The sequence below is a fragment of the Babylonia areolata genome, chromosome 1, assembly GCF_041734735.1.
Source record: "Babylonia areolata isolate BAREFJ2019XMU chromosome 1, ASM4173473v1, whole genome shotgun sequence".
Taxonomy (NCBI): domain Eukaryota; kingdom Metazoa; phylum Mollusca; class Gastropoda; order Neogastropoda; family Buccinidae; genus Babylonia; species Babylonia areolata.
Window position 1 is genome coordinate 82,314,223 of NC_134876.1, and position 21,882 is coordinate 82,336,104.

Consider the following 21,882-nt stretch of genomic DNA (forward strand, 5'->3'; position numbering starts at 1 on the left):
GTTGTCGAGTAGCCAAGGTCATCATGGACAATTTTGTGTGCTGTCCCAACAGATAAGCTCAAAGTCCTTGCAATGTCATCCACTGTCACCCTTCTGTCAGACTGAATGAGGTCATTGACTGATTCGATCACCTGAGGAGACCTCACTTCTGTAGGCCTTCCAGGCCTGTCTTCATCCTCAACACTGCTCCGTCCTTCTTTAAACAATTTAGCCCACTTGTAGACATTTTTTTCGGCTGAAACATGTGGCACCATACATAGTTGACATTCTCCTATGAATTTCAACTGGTTTGCACCCTTCAGCAACGAAAAACTTGATAACTGACCGCTGTTCAATCCTGGAGCATGCTTCTTGGTCGGCCATCTTTGTTAATCGCCAAAACTCTCAAAGTTTTTTTTAATCTGCAAAACAAATTAAATCCATGTGAAAAAGAAGTAAAACAAAAAAAAAATTTTTTAAAGTAAGCTTCTATCTGTATTAGAAGTCCTTATACCGAAAAATTCACCTTATTTATTGAATGACCCTCGTATATAAAGAAAAAAAAGAAACTGGGCCTCCATTTTTTAGGACAGGGGTTTTGGTGAAGGGGTGCGACACTGTCGAAGCCTGTTGGCGAGCACAGTGTCTGACTTCTATAATTTGTATTTTTCTTGGTACTGTGGCAACGTACGTTCTGGAGTTTCTGCATAGTGGATAGTTAGAGAGTGCGAAGTGCAAACGTGTGTAGAAGATCATGGTTTACATTGACTGAAAGATACTGTTTTTATATTTTGTTATACTTGTGAGAGAGAGAGACAGAGCAAGACAGAGAGAGAGAGAGTGTGTATGTGTGTGTGTGTGTGTGTGTGTGTGTGTGAGAGAGTGGTGTGGGAAGATGTGCAATGCGGCTTGGCTGACTGAAATGGAGAGGCACGTGAATTTCAGTGATCTCTATATTTGTATATATCTATTTCCATTTGGTGCCATTTATCTTTTTATTTTCTATTCATTTTATTTGTTTGTTGTTTTCTTCTTATGTTGGACATGTGCTGCTTCCAAAAAGAAAATCTCTGTACCAAAGTATAGACAATAAAGTTTGTGTATTGTATTGTGTGTGTATTGTATTGTTCTTCGGTGCATGCAAATATACTTCCTTCCTTCCCGTTCCACGACCAGATTCTAGGTGTCCGTTTAACCAACCATGCATATTGTCTGTTGTCTCATGTTTCAATTAAAGACAACCCTTTAAATATGCAGTCTTCTGACTCTGCCAATAATAAATAAAGTATAACATTTTTTTAACTGTGTGATCCTATCCCCCCCCCCCCCCCCCACGCCCCCCTTTTTTTTTTCTCCTCTGTCAGTTATAGGCCCATTCTGCAGGATTTTGTTTTCACTTTCAGTCTGGGACTGGCTGATAGTGAAAATGTCTCAGATGGGGTCTGGATAGTGAGTATGCAGTGCTACAGATTGTCATAGAGAAATCAGAGCTGCATCTGTACTGGCACAGGAACAACCCTGGACAAGAAAACACATTCAGTCTCAGATATGTGTGTGTGTGTTGTGTGTGTGTGTGTGTGTGTGTGTGCCCGCGTGCGCGTGTGTTGTGTGTGTGTGTATGTGCATGCGCGTCTGTTTCTGTCTGTGTCACAGTCTGTGTGTGTGTGTGTGTGTGTGTGTGTGCCTGTGCGTGTGTGCCTGTGTGTTTGCATGTATCTACATTTGCAGTACATTTGACACAAATGTAAAATCAGGAAAAGTAAATCATGAGATGTAATGAATATCATAACGAAGCACGCCATTTCAAGTATTCAAAGGATAAAACTTTACTTCCAAAGACATGTATATTCAGAAACATGCGTTTCACAAGTTGTTCAACATAGCATATTTTCCCATGCACATGGAGGAAGGGTTGTTTCAGGACACTCAACTCATTTAAATAAAAACATGATGGAAGATGTTCCTTTTGTTGCACTTGCATCTTATCACAGACAATGATACTGTTTTCTCTTTGGGATCTGAATCCCCAGTTGTTCGAATGAAAAAATGCAAAATCACAACAAACAAAAAGGATAAATATACATGTATCACCTTCTTACAATTTTAATGCAAATGCAACAGTTCAAAAAAAAGGAAAGGAAAGGAAATCACAGACACAATCATCAGTTTGGAAAAAAAAAAGAGAATAAAAACAATCCAAAAGGCGAATTCTACTGTTCACAAAACAGCAAAATGTGTTAAAAACCCATTTAATCTTATATTGTTTGGGTAAATAGATGTGCAAAACCTAGTGGTTTCATATATTTGGAGACAATATCATACACAGATCTAAGAACTGGAACAAAGCATAATATCCCATTATAGAAATGACAAAAGAAGTATAAAGTTATCCATTTCATTCTAATCATAAACTTTGATACTTTAAAAATGTTTACTGTGAAATAGCTGCAGTCTTCAAATAATTATTTTTGAAATAGTTACTATTGAAATACGAGAGGATTATCACAATAATATTATTTCTACAGTCATTGTCATGAAACTAAAAAAATCAAACAAGTGAGATAGAGAAAGAGAGACTGTACATGTGCATGTGTAAGTGTTTGTGTGCACGTATGAGAGAGAGAAAAAGAGAGAATGTGTGCGTGTATGTGTGCATCAATGTATGTGCGCATGCATTCATGAATCCAGGTCTGGTTTTGCTCGTCTATGCGTGCAATTGCTTGTAAGCAGGAGAGGCAGGTAAGGAAGGGTGGGAGGACAGGGGAATACATATGATTCATTGTGAAAGTCATTATCCTTGCTGGAATTTAAAAAAATCAATAAAAACATGATCAACCAAGTGAGAAACACAACAAAACACCAGTCAAAAGAGTGGCTGGCACCCCACGTGTTTCCTGCAAAAATGCATTGGAACCTGGACAGGAAAATAATTATTGCTGCAGTACAGATTGTTAATATATATCTATGTTTTTAGAAACCTGCAAATCAGTCCCGAAATTTTCACTGTGTAAACAAACTGGTATAAATGTAAGCCCATATCACCAATGCCTAGATTTCTCTAAGCTTACAAGTGCACTCAAGGCTTTTTATCACTGGTATCAACACAACGAACATGAAATGGAATAAAACATAAAAACAAATGATGATAAAAGACCTGTACCTGTGTATGGCAAAGAAAAACCCAATCAGTTTCTAGTGAACTTTCTATGTTTGTCCACTTTGTATTATTTCTGGAGGAATGCTGGAAACACAGGCAACAACTGCTCAGTGATACTGTATCCGCCAGCAGGATAGACGGAGACTATACAGAACTGAACTACACAAAATCTAATGACCACACAGTCATAGATTAGATGATGATATGATTGTCACACATTACATTATGATCTGATGATCTTGCGGAATAAATAACATTATGATCTCAAGGACTTTGTTCAGTCTGACAGCATTTTGAGCAGTTGCTCTGTAACATACAAGGAGTATAACTCCAAGCTTATGCTAATCTGCAAATATTTGTTACCATAAGACATTTATTACTCATCATTTGTAGAACGATGAAAATGTTGCAGCCAAAGGTGACGCTCGCACCAAGGAAAAATAAATAACATGCAGTAACAATCTGATGCTCTTCCTGTCAAGTAATACATCTTGGATTTATGTTTACATTTGGACCAATAATGTGATGATAAAAGTTGAAACCATAGATACCCTGTGAAAGTTTGCCAATTCATACTCTTCATGAACTTACGATTATGAATTCATTCTCACAATAATCTGACAGCCATGGATGGAAAAAAACAAACCCCCGAAACCAAACAAAAAACAAAATGACACACCCCCAACCCCCAAAAACAATACCCCCACCCCAAAAGCAGAGTATTTCATTGTGAGTCTTGTGGTATGTGAAGACTATGCAACCTCAGGTGACATACATAACTGGAGGTTTAACAGTTCAGATTTGAACTATTCTGATGATCTTGCAACCATGGACAACATAAATAATGTGGAGTTTCTGTGTTCAGTGCTGAAGGAAACTGACAAACATGCAACCGTAATCAAACACATGCACCAAGATGTCAGACTGGCAGGACTCTGATGATCTTGTAACCATGGATGACATGCATCCATGTCGTGCACTTTTATGTTCAACAATAGAATAATATAGAACCAAATTAATGAATAGCCAAAGATTTGATTAAAACTTTTATTCATATAGCAGCAATAAACTGCAAGTTTTACACAATTTTGCATACTCAATCTAACATTCTCAGGAAGCGAACAGCCTAATGGCAGCTGTCAGCTCTACCCAGGTAGGCAGCCAGTTGTGCAAGTGACTGTGAGTTTGTAAAGCGTTAAAAGCTTGGTCCCTGACCGAGGATAGGTGCTGTGTAAGTATCTGTATCATCATCATTGTTACTATACTGAATGAATTCTGATCCAGTCCACCACAACATGAGAAAACACTTTGTTTTGACAAAGATAGTAAGACATGACTGTTTCATTATACTTTAATTTTGTTGTTGTTGAGTAATTAGTGAAAAGAGAAACAAAAACAAAATTTTGAGCTTGACAATCTTAATGCAGCTATGATGAAAAGTAGAACTGCAGAGGTCTAAGGAAGAAAATGGCCCAGTTATATACAAGCAGGAGAAGTCAGTTCAAGTTTTCCAAACTTTTCAAAGGCTGTCCCTAGATCATTTCACTTAACCTTTTCCTTATTTGTGGAACTTCACGGGTTAAGCGCTATGTTTCTATATGACTTAGAGACTAAAAATGTCAAACACTGACAAATTCAAGACTTCCATCAACAGATGTCTTAGACACATTATGGTCATTAGGAGTCCAGAAACAATATCAACAGCCAAACTGTGGGAAAAAGAACCAACAAGATTCCCATCAGCAGGGAAATCAGGAAAAGAAAAGGAAGCAGAGCCGGAATGGCCACACTTTGTGGAAATCTACAAACATGACCACCAGACAAGCACAGGAGTGGAACCCTCAAGGGACAAAACAGAAACATGGACGGACCAGGGCAGACATGGAGAAGATGCATGGAGGATGAGACGAAGGCAGCCAAACAGACTTAAGCAAAACCTGAAGAGGACAGCCCAGAACTGTGTCCACTAGAGGAGTGTTGTTGAGGCCCAATATGATCCTCAAGTAGTTCTACGACATACGTTAAGGCAAGTATTCTTTGTTTTGAAGGCTTTTCATTCATTCTGTTCATTCACTTTAATGAGGAGGTTCCTGTCATTTCATAAACTTTGTCAAAGATAGACTTGATCTTTTTTTTATATTTATTTTTTAATTCACATAGTTTCTGAGTAGGAATAACACGAGAAAAAGGTCAACAAAGAAAGTACACAAGAACACTTTGAAAAGACTTGTGTCACTTTTCGGGTTTTGAAACATAGATAGTGCTTTAAAGAGAATACAAGGTTTATCCTGCTGCCAAAAACTTGGTCCTAACAGTCTCAGACCACAGAGAAGCACTTAGGAGTCTAAGCGGCCCAACTCAGATGTGTAGATGTTGACACTCTCTGTGTCGTAGAGAACAAAGAAGATCTGCTTGAGACTGCTGTTGGCTGTAGTGTTGAAGTAGTTGCGGATGGATTGCAGAATAATCTGAGCTGCCGTCTGCTTAGGAAAGCCAGCGCTGCATTGGGGAAAAAAAAGAAAAAGAATTATGAATCCATGCTTTATTTTCATTTTCAGTCTCATGCAGAAACAAAAGTCACTGTCTGCATACATAAAAAAGCCTTTACCTAGCCCTTTTGATCACACCAAGTAGGAAATAATTTTGCATACACACTTGCACATGTAGGTGTACACACACACACACACACACACACACACACACAACAACAACAACAAACAAAAAAAAGATGTATATACAGATATGCACAAGTGTGGCAGCATTGCAAAATAAGAAATGGAGGAATTGGCTGGACTGTCCTTTCTGTGGATGATTTGGTTCTCAAAAGAATGGAACTGTGTTTCTACTATGAAGAAAGCAACTAAGGCAATACCACCTCCGTCACTGTATATATCTTAGTGTCACAGAAAAGATTATCACATATTTCTGAGGGAAGACTCCAGAAGAACAGAAATATGGAGATCAAGGAGAAACTGAAAGCCACTCTTGAAAAGAATTATGTTGGGATTAGAGTTTCCCCAATTTAACATGCCATTGCTCCAAGTTCTGAGGCATCTTCCTTAATCATCTGTGTGAATTACTGACATGCATTCTACACCTGACAAAACAACAGAAGCCCCCCACTCGTGATATCCAGTGCTATGCAACAGGACTACCACCCAGATTCAACAAAGAGAGACAAAGACAAGGACAAAGACATTTTCATCTCACTAATATCTAATAACAAAACTAAAACAAAACACACACAGACAAAAAAAAACAACAACAGGAAATTGTTGTGGTTTTGTTCATTCACTCATCTTTGCACACCACTGAATTAATATTACACCTGTCACACAAGAACTCACCCAAACCAATGAGCACTCCGCTGAAACTGAAATACATTCAACTGGATGCACTATCAATAACAGTTATATAACTATTTACCAAAAAAAATCAAGTACAAGTAACATCTGCTGACAGTTATCTTTCCTCAGGAATGAATCCAACCAGATACACCACATGGTCAATGCTTACCGTCCGCTGCCAAGAGATGGAACGGCAACAGTTTTGAGGTTCTTGGAGTCGGCTAATTTAAGGCAGTTGGTGATGGCCTTGTCCAGCAGACCTTGGGCATTGTCCATCTTCCACATCGGTCCATTGCAGCAGATAACAAACTTGGCTGGGAAATTGTGTCCTGGACAAATAGAGGCTGAAAAAAAAACAAAAGAGAAAAAGAAAAAATGAAAAAAGAAAAAAAAAAGTTATCGCAAACAGGGTTAAAATGTCAACAGAAAGGTCAATCAATAAAAAGTTCAGACATGCATATTGGTCAGTTTGCCCTATGCTTTATAGTATCAATACACGGGAGGCTGAGAGGAATGCTATTATGTTGTATAAACATAAAAAAACAGCACTTCTTTACATTCAGAAAAAGTGGGCAGACAGTGACATTTCATTTGAGTAATATGTTACATATATTTGTGGAACTCTGAAATACAATACTACAGCCTATGAGCAGAGCTGTACATATAACAAAAACAAACAACAACAACAACAAAAGCAGCAGACTACTCACCTTCTGATGTGGCCATTAAAGGGTGAGAGGCCTTCAAGTTGTCAATCTCTTTCTGGAAATCTCGACCACCAACTCTGGAGATGGCTTGTCCTGGAAAAAAAAGTTCAATGCCCAAATCATTTTAGCTGCTTTTAGGTCATTGGCTATTGTCAAGCAAAGATAATGGCTTTACTTGTCTTTCCGCAAATACTATAACCACATAATATCTGAACACAGAATTGCTTTTAGTAGTTGTAAACCAACAATGACAAGTTAACTGTAGACATTGTAAAGTACAGCATGGTATCTTATACTATCTAGAGAGAGAGAGAGAGAGAGAGAGGACAGATGGAGACAGTCAACATGAATAATAAAAAAAGAAATGTCCTTGATTTACTCTGTGTAATCTGACTGAACTATATAAAAGCAAATGCTAAACACAACCTCACTGCTGTGGCTCAAGTTAAACATAACTGTACAGTTGTATGGATGGCATTTTTTGTTTAATCAGAAGGCAAATGCAATGAAAGAAAGAAAAACATCAAAGTTTAATTATATCTATTGCCCCTTCAATCAAAAACAATGGCCATTTTTTCTTCTCATAAATCCCCTCCCCACTGCACAAAAGGAAAAAAATAGGGTCACCTGATCCCAACCTCTACATTTGTAAGTGACTCACCAACTTCCCCTCCCATGAAATAAGAAGAGTTTGTGGGGTGAACAATGGCATCAGCGGAAACCTTGACAATGTCCCCTTGCAAAACTGTCAGCTGAAACAGCAGTATTCATAGAAATGATTTACGTTTTATTCCATCATGCAAAAACCCATCACTCCATTTACAAAAGCCAGAGTTAACACAATATATACCCTGACACATACCTTTGAAGTTTTTGGTGGTAACAGAACTATAAAAAACAACAACAAAAAAACCCCCCAAAACATCTCTGAAGAAAAAAAAAAAAGAAAAAAAAAGAAAAAAAAGAAAGAAAAACAAACAAACAAAAAAATCCCCCAACAAACCCACCTATTTATTCCCTGCCACTCATTTAAGATGAGCAGAAGAGCTGTCTATACCGAAGACAGTATGAGACAGTTTATGATATAAACAGAGATATTTTGGGGTTGAATACACTGAATTCATAACAGATGGAAGAGAAAGAGAGACAGAAAGAGAAAGTGACAGACAGTCTGTGTGCACATGTGCATGTAAGTGAAATCGAGAGAGAGACAGATGCAGAGAGGGAGAGGCTTCAGACATTTTATACTGACAGTGGCCTATCCACAACCCATATGTCAAGGGGATGGAATACAATTCTCAGTTGCAGCAGAAAGTGTACTGAATGGAAGAAAACAAACCAACAGTCAACAGAAGCAAATAATGTCAATAAACTATGAGACAAGAGAGAGAAAATGAGAGAGAGAGAGAACGAACGAACGAACGAACGAACGAACGATTTATTCAATATAAGGCCATTGCCCCATTTGAAGGGGTTAAACAAAAGTAAAGAAGATTTTCTACCTTATATAATGTTATGAATATTGTTAACATGCAAATAACATACGGACACAAAAGTATTGCGTGAACAAGTAAATACTCAGATTCCAAGAGAAAAACAACAACAAGACGAACAAGCAACAAAAAGCAATCGTCTTTGCATTACTCTCTGACATCAAACAATTCTGTTGCGTTCTCACGCCTCTTCAAAGCTTTGTATATATAGAGAGATAAATTTATCATTATACTTTCATTTTTTGATGAAAAGAGCATTTGTATCGAAAACAGGTTCTGCCTATCGTGATAAATGTGTGTGTGTGTGTGAGAGAGAGAGAGAGAGAGAGAGAGAGAGAGAGAGGCAGATGGACAGACAGAGGATATAATAAAAAAAACAACAACAACAACAGGTGAAAGCACTCACAAAGCATTCACAATCCAAATGGCAAAAGAACTTAAGACAATTAAAAAAACAAAACCACAATATTATTCCTAAGTCTAGTAAGAACAGATGGCCACAACAGCTGAGAGGTTAAAGCATTAGACTTGCCATCAGAGGGTTTCAGGTTCGAATCCTGGTCACAGTGCCTGGTGGGTTAAGGGTGCAGCTTTTTTCTGATCTCCGAGGTCAATGCATGTGCAGATCTGCTGGTGTCTTAACCATCTTCATGTTTTCAAATGCAGAAATCAAGTATACATTTAAAATATATAATCCATGTCAGTGTTTGGTAGATTATGGAAACGAGAACATACACAGCAGGCACACCCCTGAAAAAAACAATAAAGTCTTGCACTCAAAAGCCCACTCATACACATGAGTGAACTGGGGAGTTGCAGGCTATGAATGCAGCAGAATTCCAAAGAGCAAAAGAAGAACTCTCCCCGAACCTTTTGGCCAAGGAACAGCTTTTTCTCTGACAGAATAGTGAATCCCCCAGCAGCCACTGCTCCTTTGCCTGATGGTCTGCTGTCATCATTGTCAGCATCATCATCATCATCAGCTGTTCTGACCTGCAAACAAACCAAGACTATAAAGAATCTGAAAATATGTCACCGGTCTAAATATGTACTTCAATAAATGTAACAATTGAAATAAAATGCCAGTACTGTTAATTTTTTTTTCTTTTATCAGTCCCTGGCATGGAAAAAAAAAAAAGTAAAAGAAAATGCACACTGTACACAGCATCTTATGATTCTAGACTGGGAAATAAGTTACGATGAGAAATTAATATGGAACACATGAAAATTTTAATCATGATCACACACACATACACATAATTATTCCTTCAGGTATAACTAAGTGATCACTACAGCTGAGATTGGATTATTCTGAAGAATTAAAAAGGAAAAAAAGGAAAACAAGGAAGAAATGAAACTACCCCAACCATACCAACCCATCACAAAGCAAGCAAGCAACCAAATCAGCTGTGAAGACTGATTATCAACTGATTGTGAGCGTGTGTGTGGGTGGGTGTGAGTCAGTGCACATGTTTATGGTGGAGAGCGAAAAAGCGAAAGAAAGCCACCCTAGCATTACTTCTGACCCAAACATCACAAACTTTACCGATTTCTTCCTGCCCCCCTTTCTGCTTCCAGTGCGCGCTGTTTTAGCTGCGTCTAGGGCTGCCTTGATCATTTTGGCTGCTGCCTTTGTCACTTTTTTCTTGTTGTGAGCAGCTGCCTTGCTACGTGCTGCCTTGCTTCCTGCTGCCTTGGTGCCTGTCCCCTTAGCAGCCGGGGTTTTTGATGCAGAGGCTGCTGATGGTGTAGCTGTTGTTGTTGGGGTGGCAGATGATGAGGCGGCCATGTTTCCCTTGTACATGCTGAGCGACAGCTGAGGCAACACTCCCCCTTCAGGAATGGTCACCTTTTTAAACAGCTGAACAACAAGCATTTCTGCCATGAAACTAATAATCAAACAAGACCTGAGCATTTGCATGTGCACACAAAAGGAGGAGTTTGCATTACACTCCATGTATGGTGATACACAAACATTTTTTTTATGTGAGGAATGAATTATCAGAACAAACATTCTTGAACACCCTCATAAAAAAGATAAAAAAACACACAAAAAAACAACAACAACAAACAACAACAACCAAGGAAAAGATATTCATCATGAAACACATCATCAAAAGTTGCTAAAAACTGCACAATAACATGTGGTTAATGAAAAAAAAAAAAAAATTAACAAGCATACTCAGATGCAGATTCACACACACACACACACACACACACACACACACACACACAACCTGACTATGCTATGTGCATACAAAGATTAAAAACATGTACTTTTTGGATGCAAAAGCCAATAAGGATTTGTTTTGTCACAAACCAGTTTCTTATCAACATCTATTCTCATTCTCAAGTGAATTCGGAACTGTCATTTGCATGTATCTGCAATCAGCCAAGGCTTCCTGTTATTCTGCCACTTTCATTATTCTTTATTTAGTTTTATCTGTGAGCAGCGGAGTTCACTGTCATGAAAACTTCCATCATCTACTGAATTAGCCTTTTATTTCATGGTAGCAGACAGCAGAGGAGTTTTTTTTCATCCTGATCAGACAGTCCATTTGGTGTGGTTTATGTTTGGGGCTGACAGAAACTTAAGGAAATTCCCACAATGGGAATACTTGTCTGATACAACACAGTGGGATGAATTGTCTTATGCTGCAGTCAACAGTTAGAAGATCTTGACGGAAGATGAGGTTTCAGTTTCTTACTTCCTTACAGCCGTACAGATAATGGTGAAACTTTTTTCTTTTTAAAGATATGACCTGTTTCTTTGTGTGTTGAAAGTAGCTTACTGTGTCACAAGGAACAGGATGGTAATTATAATATCCTGGTTTGAAGTCCACTTGAGCTGAAAAGGGAAAGTTTTCATGCGTAATTGTATGAATGCTGGTGTGGTAGTTTTTTGTTTCAAGTACCAAGTTCCTGAGCAGCTTGTGTGTGTGTGTGTGTGTGTGTGTGTGTGTAAGCATGCACACTTGAGTGCATATGTGCATGCATATGTGTGTGTGCATGTGTGCGTGTGCGTGTGTGTGTGTTAGTGTGTTTGTGTATTTGTGTTTGTGCATGTGAGTGGCTCTTTATGTGCATTTATCATTGCATGTGCGTGCATGTGTAAGTATCAATGTGCATGCATTTGTGTGTGGAAATGTGTGTGTGTGTGTGTGTGTGTGTGTGTGTGTGTGTGTGTGTGTGTGTGTGTGTGTGTGTGTGTGTGTGCTATTAAACTCACTTCCTACATGATGTGTGACAGTAACAATAATGGATTATTCAGTTTTCTGCAGGCCATCTGGCCCATATGAACAGAAGAGAAAGTGTTAATACTGGATGCTGTAGGTGAGTGGGAAAAGGATTTGTTCCCAAAAGTACATGCACCACTAAACATACACTGTTGTAAGTGATATCACTTGCCAACCAGTTCTGTGTCACAGAATTTAGTAAAAAAAAAAAAAAAAAAAAAAAAAAAAAGAGAAAAGATTAGGTGTAAAAGCTCTCCTCTTGCCAGGGAATTTTGCAGATTCAGGGGTAATAAGTTTCAGAAAATCCTAGCACAAAATCTACATGAGATACAGAATGAAAGTAAACGTTTTTGTGAAGGAAAATGAATGTGGATTCTAAATCTGGGCTTTTCCCCCAATTATTTTGGATCTAGATCACTGTTCAGGCATTTCAAAGTGAACATAATAATTTTCATGCATTAAAGAAGTCTCTTTCCACCTCCAGAGAATGACACACACAGAGAAAAAGAAATACAGCTGTAAATAACCAGTTTATTGTCTGATTATACTAGTAAAAGAAAATAAAACGGCTTATAAGTTTATGGTAACAGTCCCAACACTTGTATAAATGAAAGTGAATGACTGTCCCAGCAACAACAAATGTGGGTTTGGTCAAGCTAAAAAGTCAATAATGTTTTCAGTGAGGGGGCTGTCATGTTTTTCTTACGCCTAAGAATGTCCCCCTTTAGAGGAGAGAGCGTTTTGATGATATTCCCTTCCTCCTGGTTGTTACTGTTCTGTCAAAGTGTCTGTTGTGCATCTGGTTTGTCTCCTCAATAACTAAATAGCACAACTGATCAGAGATAAATAGTGTGAAAAATTAACCCCCCCAAAAAAAAAACACATGATTCCCATCAATCATCTGTCAACCCTGGGATTCAAGGTAATCGTGGACTGGCTGTTGCCATTCGCGGCAGTTGATCACTGTAAAAAGACAGCTGAGTGACAGGTAGGTGCCATGCTCCCTAACCTCCTTCTGTCTGGCCTTCGACCTATTGTCTTACACCCCTCCTCTATCTCTCCTTCCCCCTTCTCAAATTACATGAAAGTGCCACACCTTCACTGTAGGTCATGGTCACTTGTTCAGAAATGATGTCTGACTGGATAGAAGGGCTGAAGAAAGAGTGGAATGCTGTTGTCAGTTTTGTCACTGTCGTTGTCATCATATTCCAGTTCAAATGTATCATGAGGCAAGACAGATCCATCTCACATCGTTATATATAAACATCAGCACAGCTTGCAAAGTTGTGTAAATCCGATGACTGGGACCACCGTCTTCACCTGACGAAGTGTCCAACACCTTGGCATGTGAGGCAAACTCTCTATATATGCGTGCTCCAAGTGGTCCAGTCACTTATCATTATTAAGAAAAGAGGGGTCTTCCAGCTGACAAATACTCACTTAAATAGTATGTTTATAATCCGGACACATTAAACTGACCATTGAGAGTCTGTTAATGCTCATTGTACCAAACTCTCAAGAAGGAAAAATTGAAATACATGCATCAGTAGACGTCCTATAGGCACTATAGCAACACGAAGTGGGGTTGTGAATAATTTTTAATAATGTTTGGTATTTTGTGTTCAATTTTTTTCCTTTTTGATATTTATGTGTGTGTTCTATTTGTAAACGTCTGGGGCTTATTTTCAAGATTAGGCGTAAATGCTCATAACAATAATAATAATGACACTACAGTATTCAGGGTAAAGTAAGATTGAGACATGTCATTCTTGACAGAACAAGTCAATCAGCTGCTGTTTAAATAGAGATATAAAACAATGTTTCCAGGATCTTGCATTTCCCAAACATACCAAAAGCCAAAGGTGCACAGCAGTGTTCTTATTCTGTGTGTGTGTGTGTGTGTGTGTGTGTGTGTGTGTGTGCGTGCGCATGCATGCTTGAGTGCACGTGTGTGTGATACACTTTTTTCTATTAAAGTTTTTTTTCTTAATGGCTGATAGACATTAAGAAACAAAACAAAAAAAGAACTATTCTCTGTGGGAGTACTGGGGGTGCTGTTTCACTCACCACGTCCAGTTCCTCATCATTGCGTACAGCCAACAGTATGTGCCTGGGTGTAATTCGACTTCTCTTGAAGGCACGAGCTGCATTGCCAGAAAGCTCCAGGATCTCAGCTGAAAATATATTCAATGATTCATAATGAATTTTAGATTTGGCCACAATACAAGGTTACTCTCTTCCCCTCGTTTTTGCTTTCTAAACCAAAAATCAAAATCAAATGATGGATGATAATTATCAATGGTGATAAATGCATTATTTCTTACGTGTACAAACACTGTATCCTAAAAAGAAAGAAGAGTATGACGAAAATTCACCAACTGACACCCTTTCCTAAAAATTAGTAAATCAAGAAAGAAAAAAATAGAATTATGCTAGTAAGTGTCTATATGGTTTTGAAAAAAAAAAAAAAGTATGATATTCATTCAGAATTTTAACAACATATAGAGTTTAGAGTTTAGAATAAAAATGAGACAAACAACAATATATTTTGTTAAAAAATACATACATGTGCGTGCGTGCGTGTGTGTGTGATGTGAGTGCCTAGCTGTTTGCATAAGAACAGTAAGTGCAGCCTAAATGAGTGTGTAAGCCATAATTGTGTGTTTTATGTACACAAGTGTTTAGTGAAAAGTGAGAAAATTTCATGGCCAAGCTATGTTAACATTGCCCTGTATATGCCTTCATCTTCTTCTTCCACTTGACAACCAACATGAGTAAGTTGATGAAAATTGTTGTTTTGTGCTGTTGGGCGCAATTAGACTGGGCTGCCAAGGGATGTGCTATAAGTTGATAGGGGAAATGGGACACAGTCCACTGGTGTGTTTGTGTCTCTAGGTAGGCCAATCTGGGTACCATAGTGGTTCCTGGGATCACTCCTGACCGGTGCAGCCCTACCCTTCAATGACACTACTTGCCAGTGGGGTAGAAAAAAAAAAGAAGTGGGGGTGCTCACTGGAAGAGGTAGAGGCAACCAAACAGAAGTGTTGGGGGTGGGGTGGGGGTTAAATCTGCTCTGATGTGTCACTGGCAGCAGGCCACTTTGGACTTATGCTGTGACTCAACTGTGACAACTTCCTGGGGCAGCGTGTTCCATTCTGGGATGGTGTGTGGAAAGAAAGACATGTCTGTAGTGCGTCATGCAGGTAGGGATGTTGTAGTTGCAGGTGCTGTTTTCTCTGCAGCATAGCTTGCTGTCTGTTGTTTTGGTAGGCAGACTGAGTTTATGGAGATCAGACCATGGTGGAATCTATAAAACATCTCCAGGCAAGCTTTTTTTCCGTTGACTTACTGGGGGGTGCCAGTTGCACCGGAGAAAGCTTAGGATCTTGTTGACTTTGTTGGTTCTTGAACTGAAGTGGAATTCCCAGTGCAGGTCAAAATCTTTTAATTCCTTTATTTGGGAGACAGTGTGCACAGATGCCAACTACTGTCAAGTGTTTGTGGGAACAATCAGGGAATTTGGTAGGAACACTCTGGCTGTGAGCCACATCAGCAAAAGGAAATTTTGCACTAGTGGGTCACGGTTAAGTATGTGTAACTGAACATATATTTTATCAACAAGGCATATAAACTGGGCACAAACACTGTTTGACTGAGACGCAACTTGATTCAGCCACATTCTCTCTTGTTGGGGCAAACATCAAGCTGATTGGTCCACTCAATGCTGTTTCAATGTAAACATGCACATGATTAGTTCAGCATCAACATGTGAGACCAAGGTTAGTAGTAACTGTTCTGGCCTTGTGATTGATAGGTCTAGAGTATCTGGGTAATGTTATGACAAAGAGCATGTGACCATGCTATGAAGTCAGAAATGAACTCGTTGGAAAATTTTGACTTTGCATGACATAACATCTGCACAAACTGCAATGGAGCGTAACATAATATGTCGTAACAGTTGGCATCTCTGGGTGTTGCTGAAATGAAATTACATATAAGTGAAGATTAATTAAAATCAGGTACAATGACTATAAACCAGGGCCATTGTATCTCTCTGAATGTTCTACTTGTAAGTTGTATTTGATTTCCTTTTGAAATCAGAAAAAAATAAAATTATAGCAAAAAAACAAACAAAAAACACAACAAGCAACCAAACAAGCAAAAGAGAAAAAGAAAAAGAAAAAATGGGTGGGGGTTGCAATAAGCTAATGGGCATTGGTACGATCCGTTTGGATGGATTGGTGAACAAACCCTCAGTTACTAAATGTCAACAAATGGCAAACCCACACACATGATCGATGACATGTAATGATATATACACATATCAAATAAAGCATAACAGATACCACCGTTGTACAGGAAGAAAAACTTTTACAGCATCAGATCTCTCGTACAACTGACCTGTCAAGTATTCGATGACAGCCGCCATGTACACGGGAGTCCAACTGCCAATACGAACATGATGGGTGTCTCGCTTCAGGTATCGCAACATTCGAGCCACTGGAAAGAGAACTCCAGCACGAGCCGACCGGGACACGGTCATAGGTTTCTTCTTGCCTCCTCTACCCGACATACCTACAGGATTTCGTTATGTGCTTGCTTGCAATTTCAGTTCCAGCTACCCGTTGCTTTTCTTCAGAATCTGCAAGAACTTGCACTTGCAGACGAAGCAGTGCGAGGCGTAAAGCGGAAATGCCTGTTTTTGTAGGTCAAGGTCAGTTGATTCACAGGAAATACATATTAATTTTTCCTTTCGTTTTCTCGAAAGTCAGACGGGATCTTTCAGCCTCCACTTTTAGTGTTCACATCGTCTCCGAAGCCATTCAAAGGAGTGTTATTATTTGATGTGATGAGTTTCCATTGTAAAAGATGTCTATCCCTATCAAAAAACGCAAAGAAAAACAAAAACAAACAACCCCCCAAAAAAACCCAACAACCCCCCCCCCCCCCCAAAAAAACAACAACAACAAAAAACAACTGCAACAAAACACACACACACAAAGCATCATCATCGCCACCACCACCACCACCAACAAAAAACCACCCACATAATTGAGATGGTAAGCTGTAAGCTTTCCCCCTTTCAAACCCTAGTTTTAAGCATTCCACAAACCAAAAAATATTGCTTTCTGATACAGTATTCCAACATATTTTTGCGTGACATTAAGTTCACACACAGCTGAATAAATTCTGGTAGAGGAAGGTCATAGAAAAGCCCTAAAAATGAAATTATTCACATAATGCTGACTTTCCAAAATCTTATTTTTCACAGAAGGATAAAAACTAGTGTTATGTTTGTGTGTGTGTGTGTGTGTGTGTGTGTGCATGCATGCATGTGTGTAAGTGAATAACAGATAGAGAGAGAGGGGGGTGGAGAGAGAGAGAGGGTGGGGTGGGGAGAGAGAGCGAGAGCGAGAGAGAGAGAGAGAGACCGAGAGAGAGAGAATACTCAGTGACAGACTATCACAATCAGAAGACTGGTACAAAAATAAAGGACCCTCTCCCAAATACAGAGTGCATATAACATGACCTTTATTTTTCAAGCACCAGCACAACAAAACACACCCACAAATGGACGTGCTACGCTGTGTCTTTCTCAGCTTTCTGTTCCACACACAACTGAACAAAAAGACAGAAATACAAACCATATGTTATCACACCAGGGTCAATGTACAGCAGAGTACACACAACTCTAGTCTAGATAATTATATATGTTACTAAAAAGCATTCTAATTCCATGGCAATTAAACTTTGATTCATTATGGTTTTGGGGGGTTGGGGGGGGGGGGGGGGGGAGGGCAACATTTCGGTTTGGTCAAAACTGGCTTGTGCGAAAACATGAACTCAGGCTGGAGAAGTGCACAGAATAGACAAAACACACAATGGCAGACAGATACACAAATAAGAGAGAGAGAGAGAGAGAGAGAGAGAGAGAGAGAGAGAGAGAGAGAGAGAGAGAGAGAGAGAGAGAGAGAGAGAGAGAGAGAGAGAGAGCGAGCATAAAAACAAAACAACAATGACAGTTACATAAATAAACGAGAGAGAGAGAGAGAGAGAGAGAGAGAGAGAGAGAACTCAGTGATAAACTATCAAAATCAGAAGACAGGAATAAAGCACCCTCCTTCACACACAGAGTGCATATGACATGACCTTTAATTTACAAGCACCAGCACAACACATGTACAAATAGACATGGTACTGTGCCTTTCTCAGCTTTCATTTCACACACGACTGAACAAAAAGACTGAAATACAAACCATCTGTTATCACACCTGGGTCAACAGACAGCATAGTACACAAAACTGTGAGTCTAGACAATTATTTAAGATGTGTTACATAGACTCACTGTAATTCCATAGCAATTACACAAACTTTTATTTTCTTTTGTTTGAGGGGGAACGGGGAACAAATTGGGTACATCAAAACTGGCTCGAGTGAAAACATGACCTTAGGCTGGAGTAGCCCTCATAAAAAAATATAACAACACACACTGTTAGAGAAATACACAGATAAGAGAGAGAGAGAGAGAGAGAGAGAGAGAGAGAGAGAGAGAGAGAGAGAGAATTTCAGGGAAAGTTGTAACAGCACTGATGATCTTAAAACACACACACACACACAGCGTTTGCATGTGGTTCTGTATATTATTGCAGGTAAATCATTGTTCTGGTCAACCTCCTGGCAACCTGACAATGATACCTCCTGGGGAATGCTGACTCTGGAACAGCAATGGAACAAATCAGGTGTGACAGTTTGTGGGGGTTTGGGATGGGTGGCATGGGTGTAATGCCATTGACATAACAGGGGAGCTTACTACAGATTCTGGCTTTACCATTATTATAAAAAAAAAAAAAAATCAAAAAAAAAAAAAAAAAAAAAAATCTTAAATCAGTTGCAAGGCATGCACCAAAAAATTAATATGAATTTTGGGAAAAAAAAACAACAACAAAAAGAACAAACCCAAATCAAAACCCAGCAACATTAGCATGTCCATATTCATATTCAAGCATGGTAAGATGAGAAACCAACTCATTCACAAAGAAAGCGATAGTGGGAATGTAAAAGTACAGGCCATTTGCAAAAAGAAAGATTATCCACAAGACAAAGTGAACATGAAGAAACTAAAATGAAGACATTTATGTGAACACACATACTACATCCATACAAACAGAGAAAAAATGAACAGCCTGGAATTACAATATGTTTTTATTCAGTGGTCAATTGTTGGAAAATTATCATTCATTATTATTACTATTATTGCTTATAGTCCGGCCAACTGCAAAGGACTGCCCGACTACACAAATGTCCAACCACGTTAAGCTCATAACTGTTACACAGAGAAAAAAAGAAGAAGAAAAAAAAGAAGATGAATCTACAGTTCATGACACATGATCTTACATTTAGCTCCTCAGGGCACATAAAATCAGGCCATGCTGAGGACATCAGCCCTTCAGCTTAATTTATTTATTACAAAAAATTGAAAAACGGAAAAAAACAATTCTTCAAAGACAAACCAAAAGTACATTGTTCTTGTTGTTCTTGTTTCTTATAGTCCAGCCGACTGCACAGGGCCAAATGAGGACTATCAAACCATACAAATGCTCAACTGCGTCAACACAAAACCGTCACATCTACACAAAAAAAGAGAAGTAAACACTGAGACAAACCCACAAAACACAGTTCATGACACAGTATCCCAACCATTTAACTCCTTATGGCAAATAAGAATAGGCCATGCTGAGGACACCAGCCATTTTGCTTGATTTATCATCCCCACATTACAAAAAATCATAAAACAGGAAAAAGCAACAATACTTCAAACAAAAAATACATAAAAAAGGCCATATTGGCAAATAACACTGCAGAATGGGCAGCTAGTGCCCATCCCAGTGTTTACAATCTCGCTACCTAATCGGCAGAGCAAAATAGCACAGATATTGTGCATCATAGACTGCAGAAAAGAGAACAAAAGTGTCAAGGCTTGCTTGAAAAAACGAAAGGGGAATGGACTGGGAAGACACAAAAAGGATACAAAAGTGAAGGAACAAAAATGGCAGAAATAAAGAGAGCAACAGAAAAGAGGAAATTTCTTGCACATAATTTCCAGGTGGGGATGGTATTTATATTGAAAGCCCCCCCAGCATCCCATGAGGGGTTGTTGGAAAATACTGTGGCAATGATGATGATGATGATGATGATGATGATAATAATAAAAATTATAATAATGAAAGAATCTGAATCTGGAACTCCATTTTGTCATTGTTATAGCTGTGCTGGGCTTTTGGTCTAACTTAAAAACAAAGGTCTGTCTACGGGCAAAAAGAAAATTTTGATGATCTGTTACACCTCTGATGGTAGCTAGATGCTTGAACTCAATAAATTAACCTAAATAATTACTTTAATTCCTTAGAAAATGAAGTGTTTCATCACATGATTCTTAAAAAAAAAGAGAAAAAAGAAAGAACAAAAGAAGAGAAAACAAAGCAATTAAAACAGGTGAACGCAATCACACAGTAAAACATGGGATATTTTTCAGTTTGCAGTTAGCTAAAAATGGGGGTGGGTGTTGGACAAGACAATGAATTAGGGTTAGGGGTGAAGGGGAAGAGGGGATAAAAACTATGTTGTACCTGTCCCAAATTTCTTCCTTAATAGATAGTGAAGTGTAGGCAGTATGTGTTCGGAGGGGCCCAAAGCATCAAGGAAGAAAGAAGGTGCTGAGTTGGAAATTGGGAACACTGAAGAAGAGGAAGGATACAACTTCGGAAGATATTACCTTTCATAAGACTTACAAGCAGATAGCATGTCTTCTGCCTTCAGTAACAAGAATTTGTAAAGCATCATATTATTTTCAGCCAAGAAAAAAATGAGAATGTAGAGACACACAACAGAGTGAAAGCTGTGTTCATAAAGGAAAAGCTGCAAGCAACACTCAAGAGTTGGCAAGACAAGACATCCTCCCTGAACATGGAGACAGACATGCAGGGGCTCTGGAAGCTGACAAATAAACTGAATGATGACAACCCCAGCAGAGGCAAGACCGTCATCGAGCAGGACAACCAGCTGAAAACAGAAAACCCTGCAGCCAACACCTTTGTGGAACTGTACCGAGAGGAGAGTACGATCCACATGCCCAGACAGCGCATCAAGCAGGTACGAGAGGAAACCACGAAACTGATGACATCAGACCCACATGGCATAGATGACAGCTGTACGAGTGAACCATTTACCATGAAGGAGCTGAAACAAGGCATCCGCAAGCTGAAGCCCAAGAAAGCTCCGGGGCCTGATGGTGTCACTGGCGACATGCTGAAGCACCTGGGACCAGCATCCAGAACAGTGCTGCTTCAGATCTTCAATCACAGCTGGACAGCAGGAGTTGTGCCTTCCATCTGGAAAGAGGCAGAGATCATACCCGATCTCAAAGAAGGGAAAGAATAAGAAGGACCCCGACAGCTACAGACCAATCAGCCTTCTGAGCTGTGTTGGCAAGCTGCTGGAAAGGATGGTCAACTGCCACCTCACCTTCCTCCTGGAAACACAGAACATCCTTTCACCTACCCAGACCGGCTACAGAAAATTCTGCAACACAGAAGACCAAGTAGCCCTCCTTGTCCAGGACATTGAAAACTCTTTTCAGTAGAAGAAGAAGACACTGGCCATGTTTTTTGACCTGTCAAGAGCGTTTGACAAAGTGTGGAAGAAGGGCCTCATCCTGAAACTTCTCCAAGCCGGCGTACGTAGCAAGATGTACATGTGGATCCACCACTACCTCTTCAGCTTCCACAGCAGAAAGGTCAAGCTACGTGAGGGTGTCCCCCACAGAGGAGTGCTTTCCCCAACATTGTTTCTGTTGTATATCAACGACATCAGAGACAACATCACAAAGCACGTCTCCAACAGTCTGCACGCAGACGACCTGGCAGTATGGACATCCGCTGAACACACCAGCACGGCCTCCTACCG

General features: G+C 39.3%; 1 protein-coding gene across 1 annotated transcript; it reads right to left on the reverse strand.

The window, feature by feature from the left end:
• Positions 1-1,780: 1,780 nt before the first annotated feature.
• LOC143288273 (core histone macro-H2A.1-like) lies at positions 1,781-16,600 on the reverse strand. Its single transcript, XM_076596624.1, has 8 exons — positions 16,321-16,600; positions 13,987-14,093; positions 10,230-10,544; positions 9,554-9,676; positions 7,852-7,942; positions 7,194-7,283; positions 6,653-6,827; positions 1,781-5,635 (listed from the first exon to the last, which is right to left on the reverse strand). Exons 1-8 carry the CDS (start codon positions 16,490-16,492, stop codon positions 5,473-5,475), a joined length of 1,236 nt encoding a protein of 411 aa, XP_076452739.1. The 5' UTR covers positions 16,493-16,600; the 3' UTR covers positions 1,781-5,472.
• Between the last annotated feature and the right edge of the window lie 5,282 nt (positions 16,601-21,882).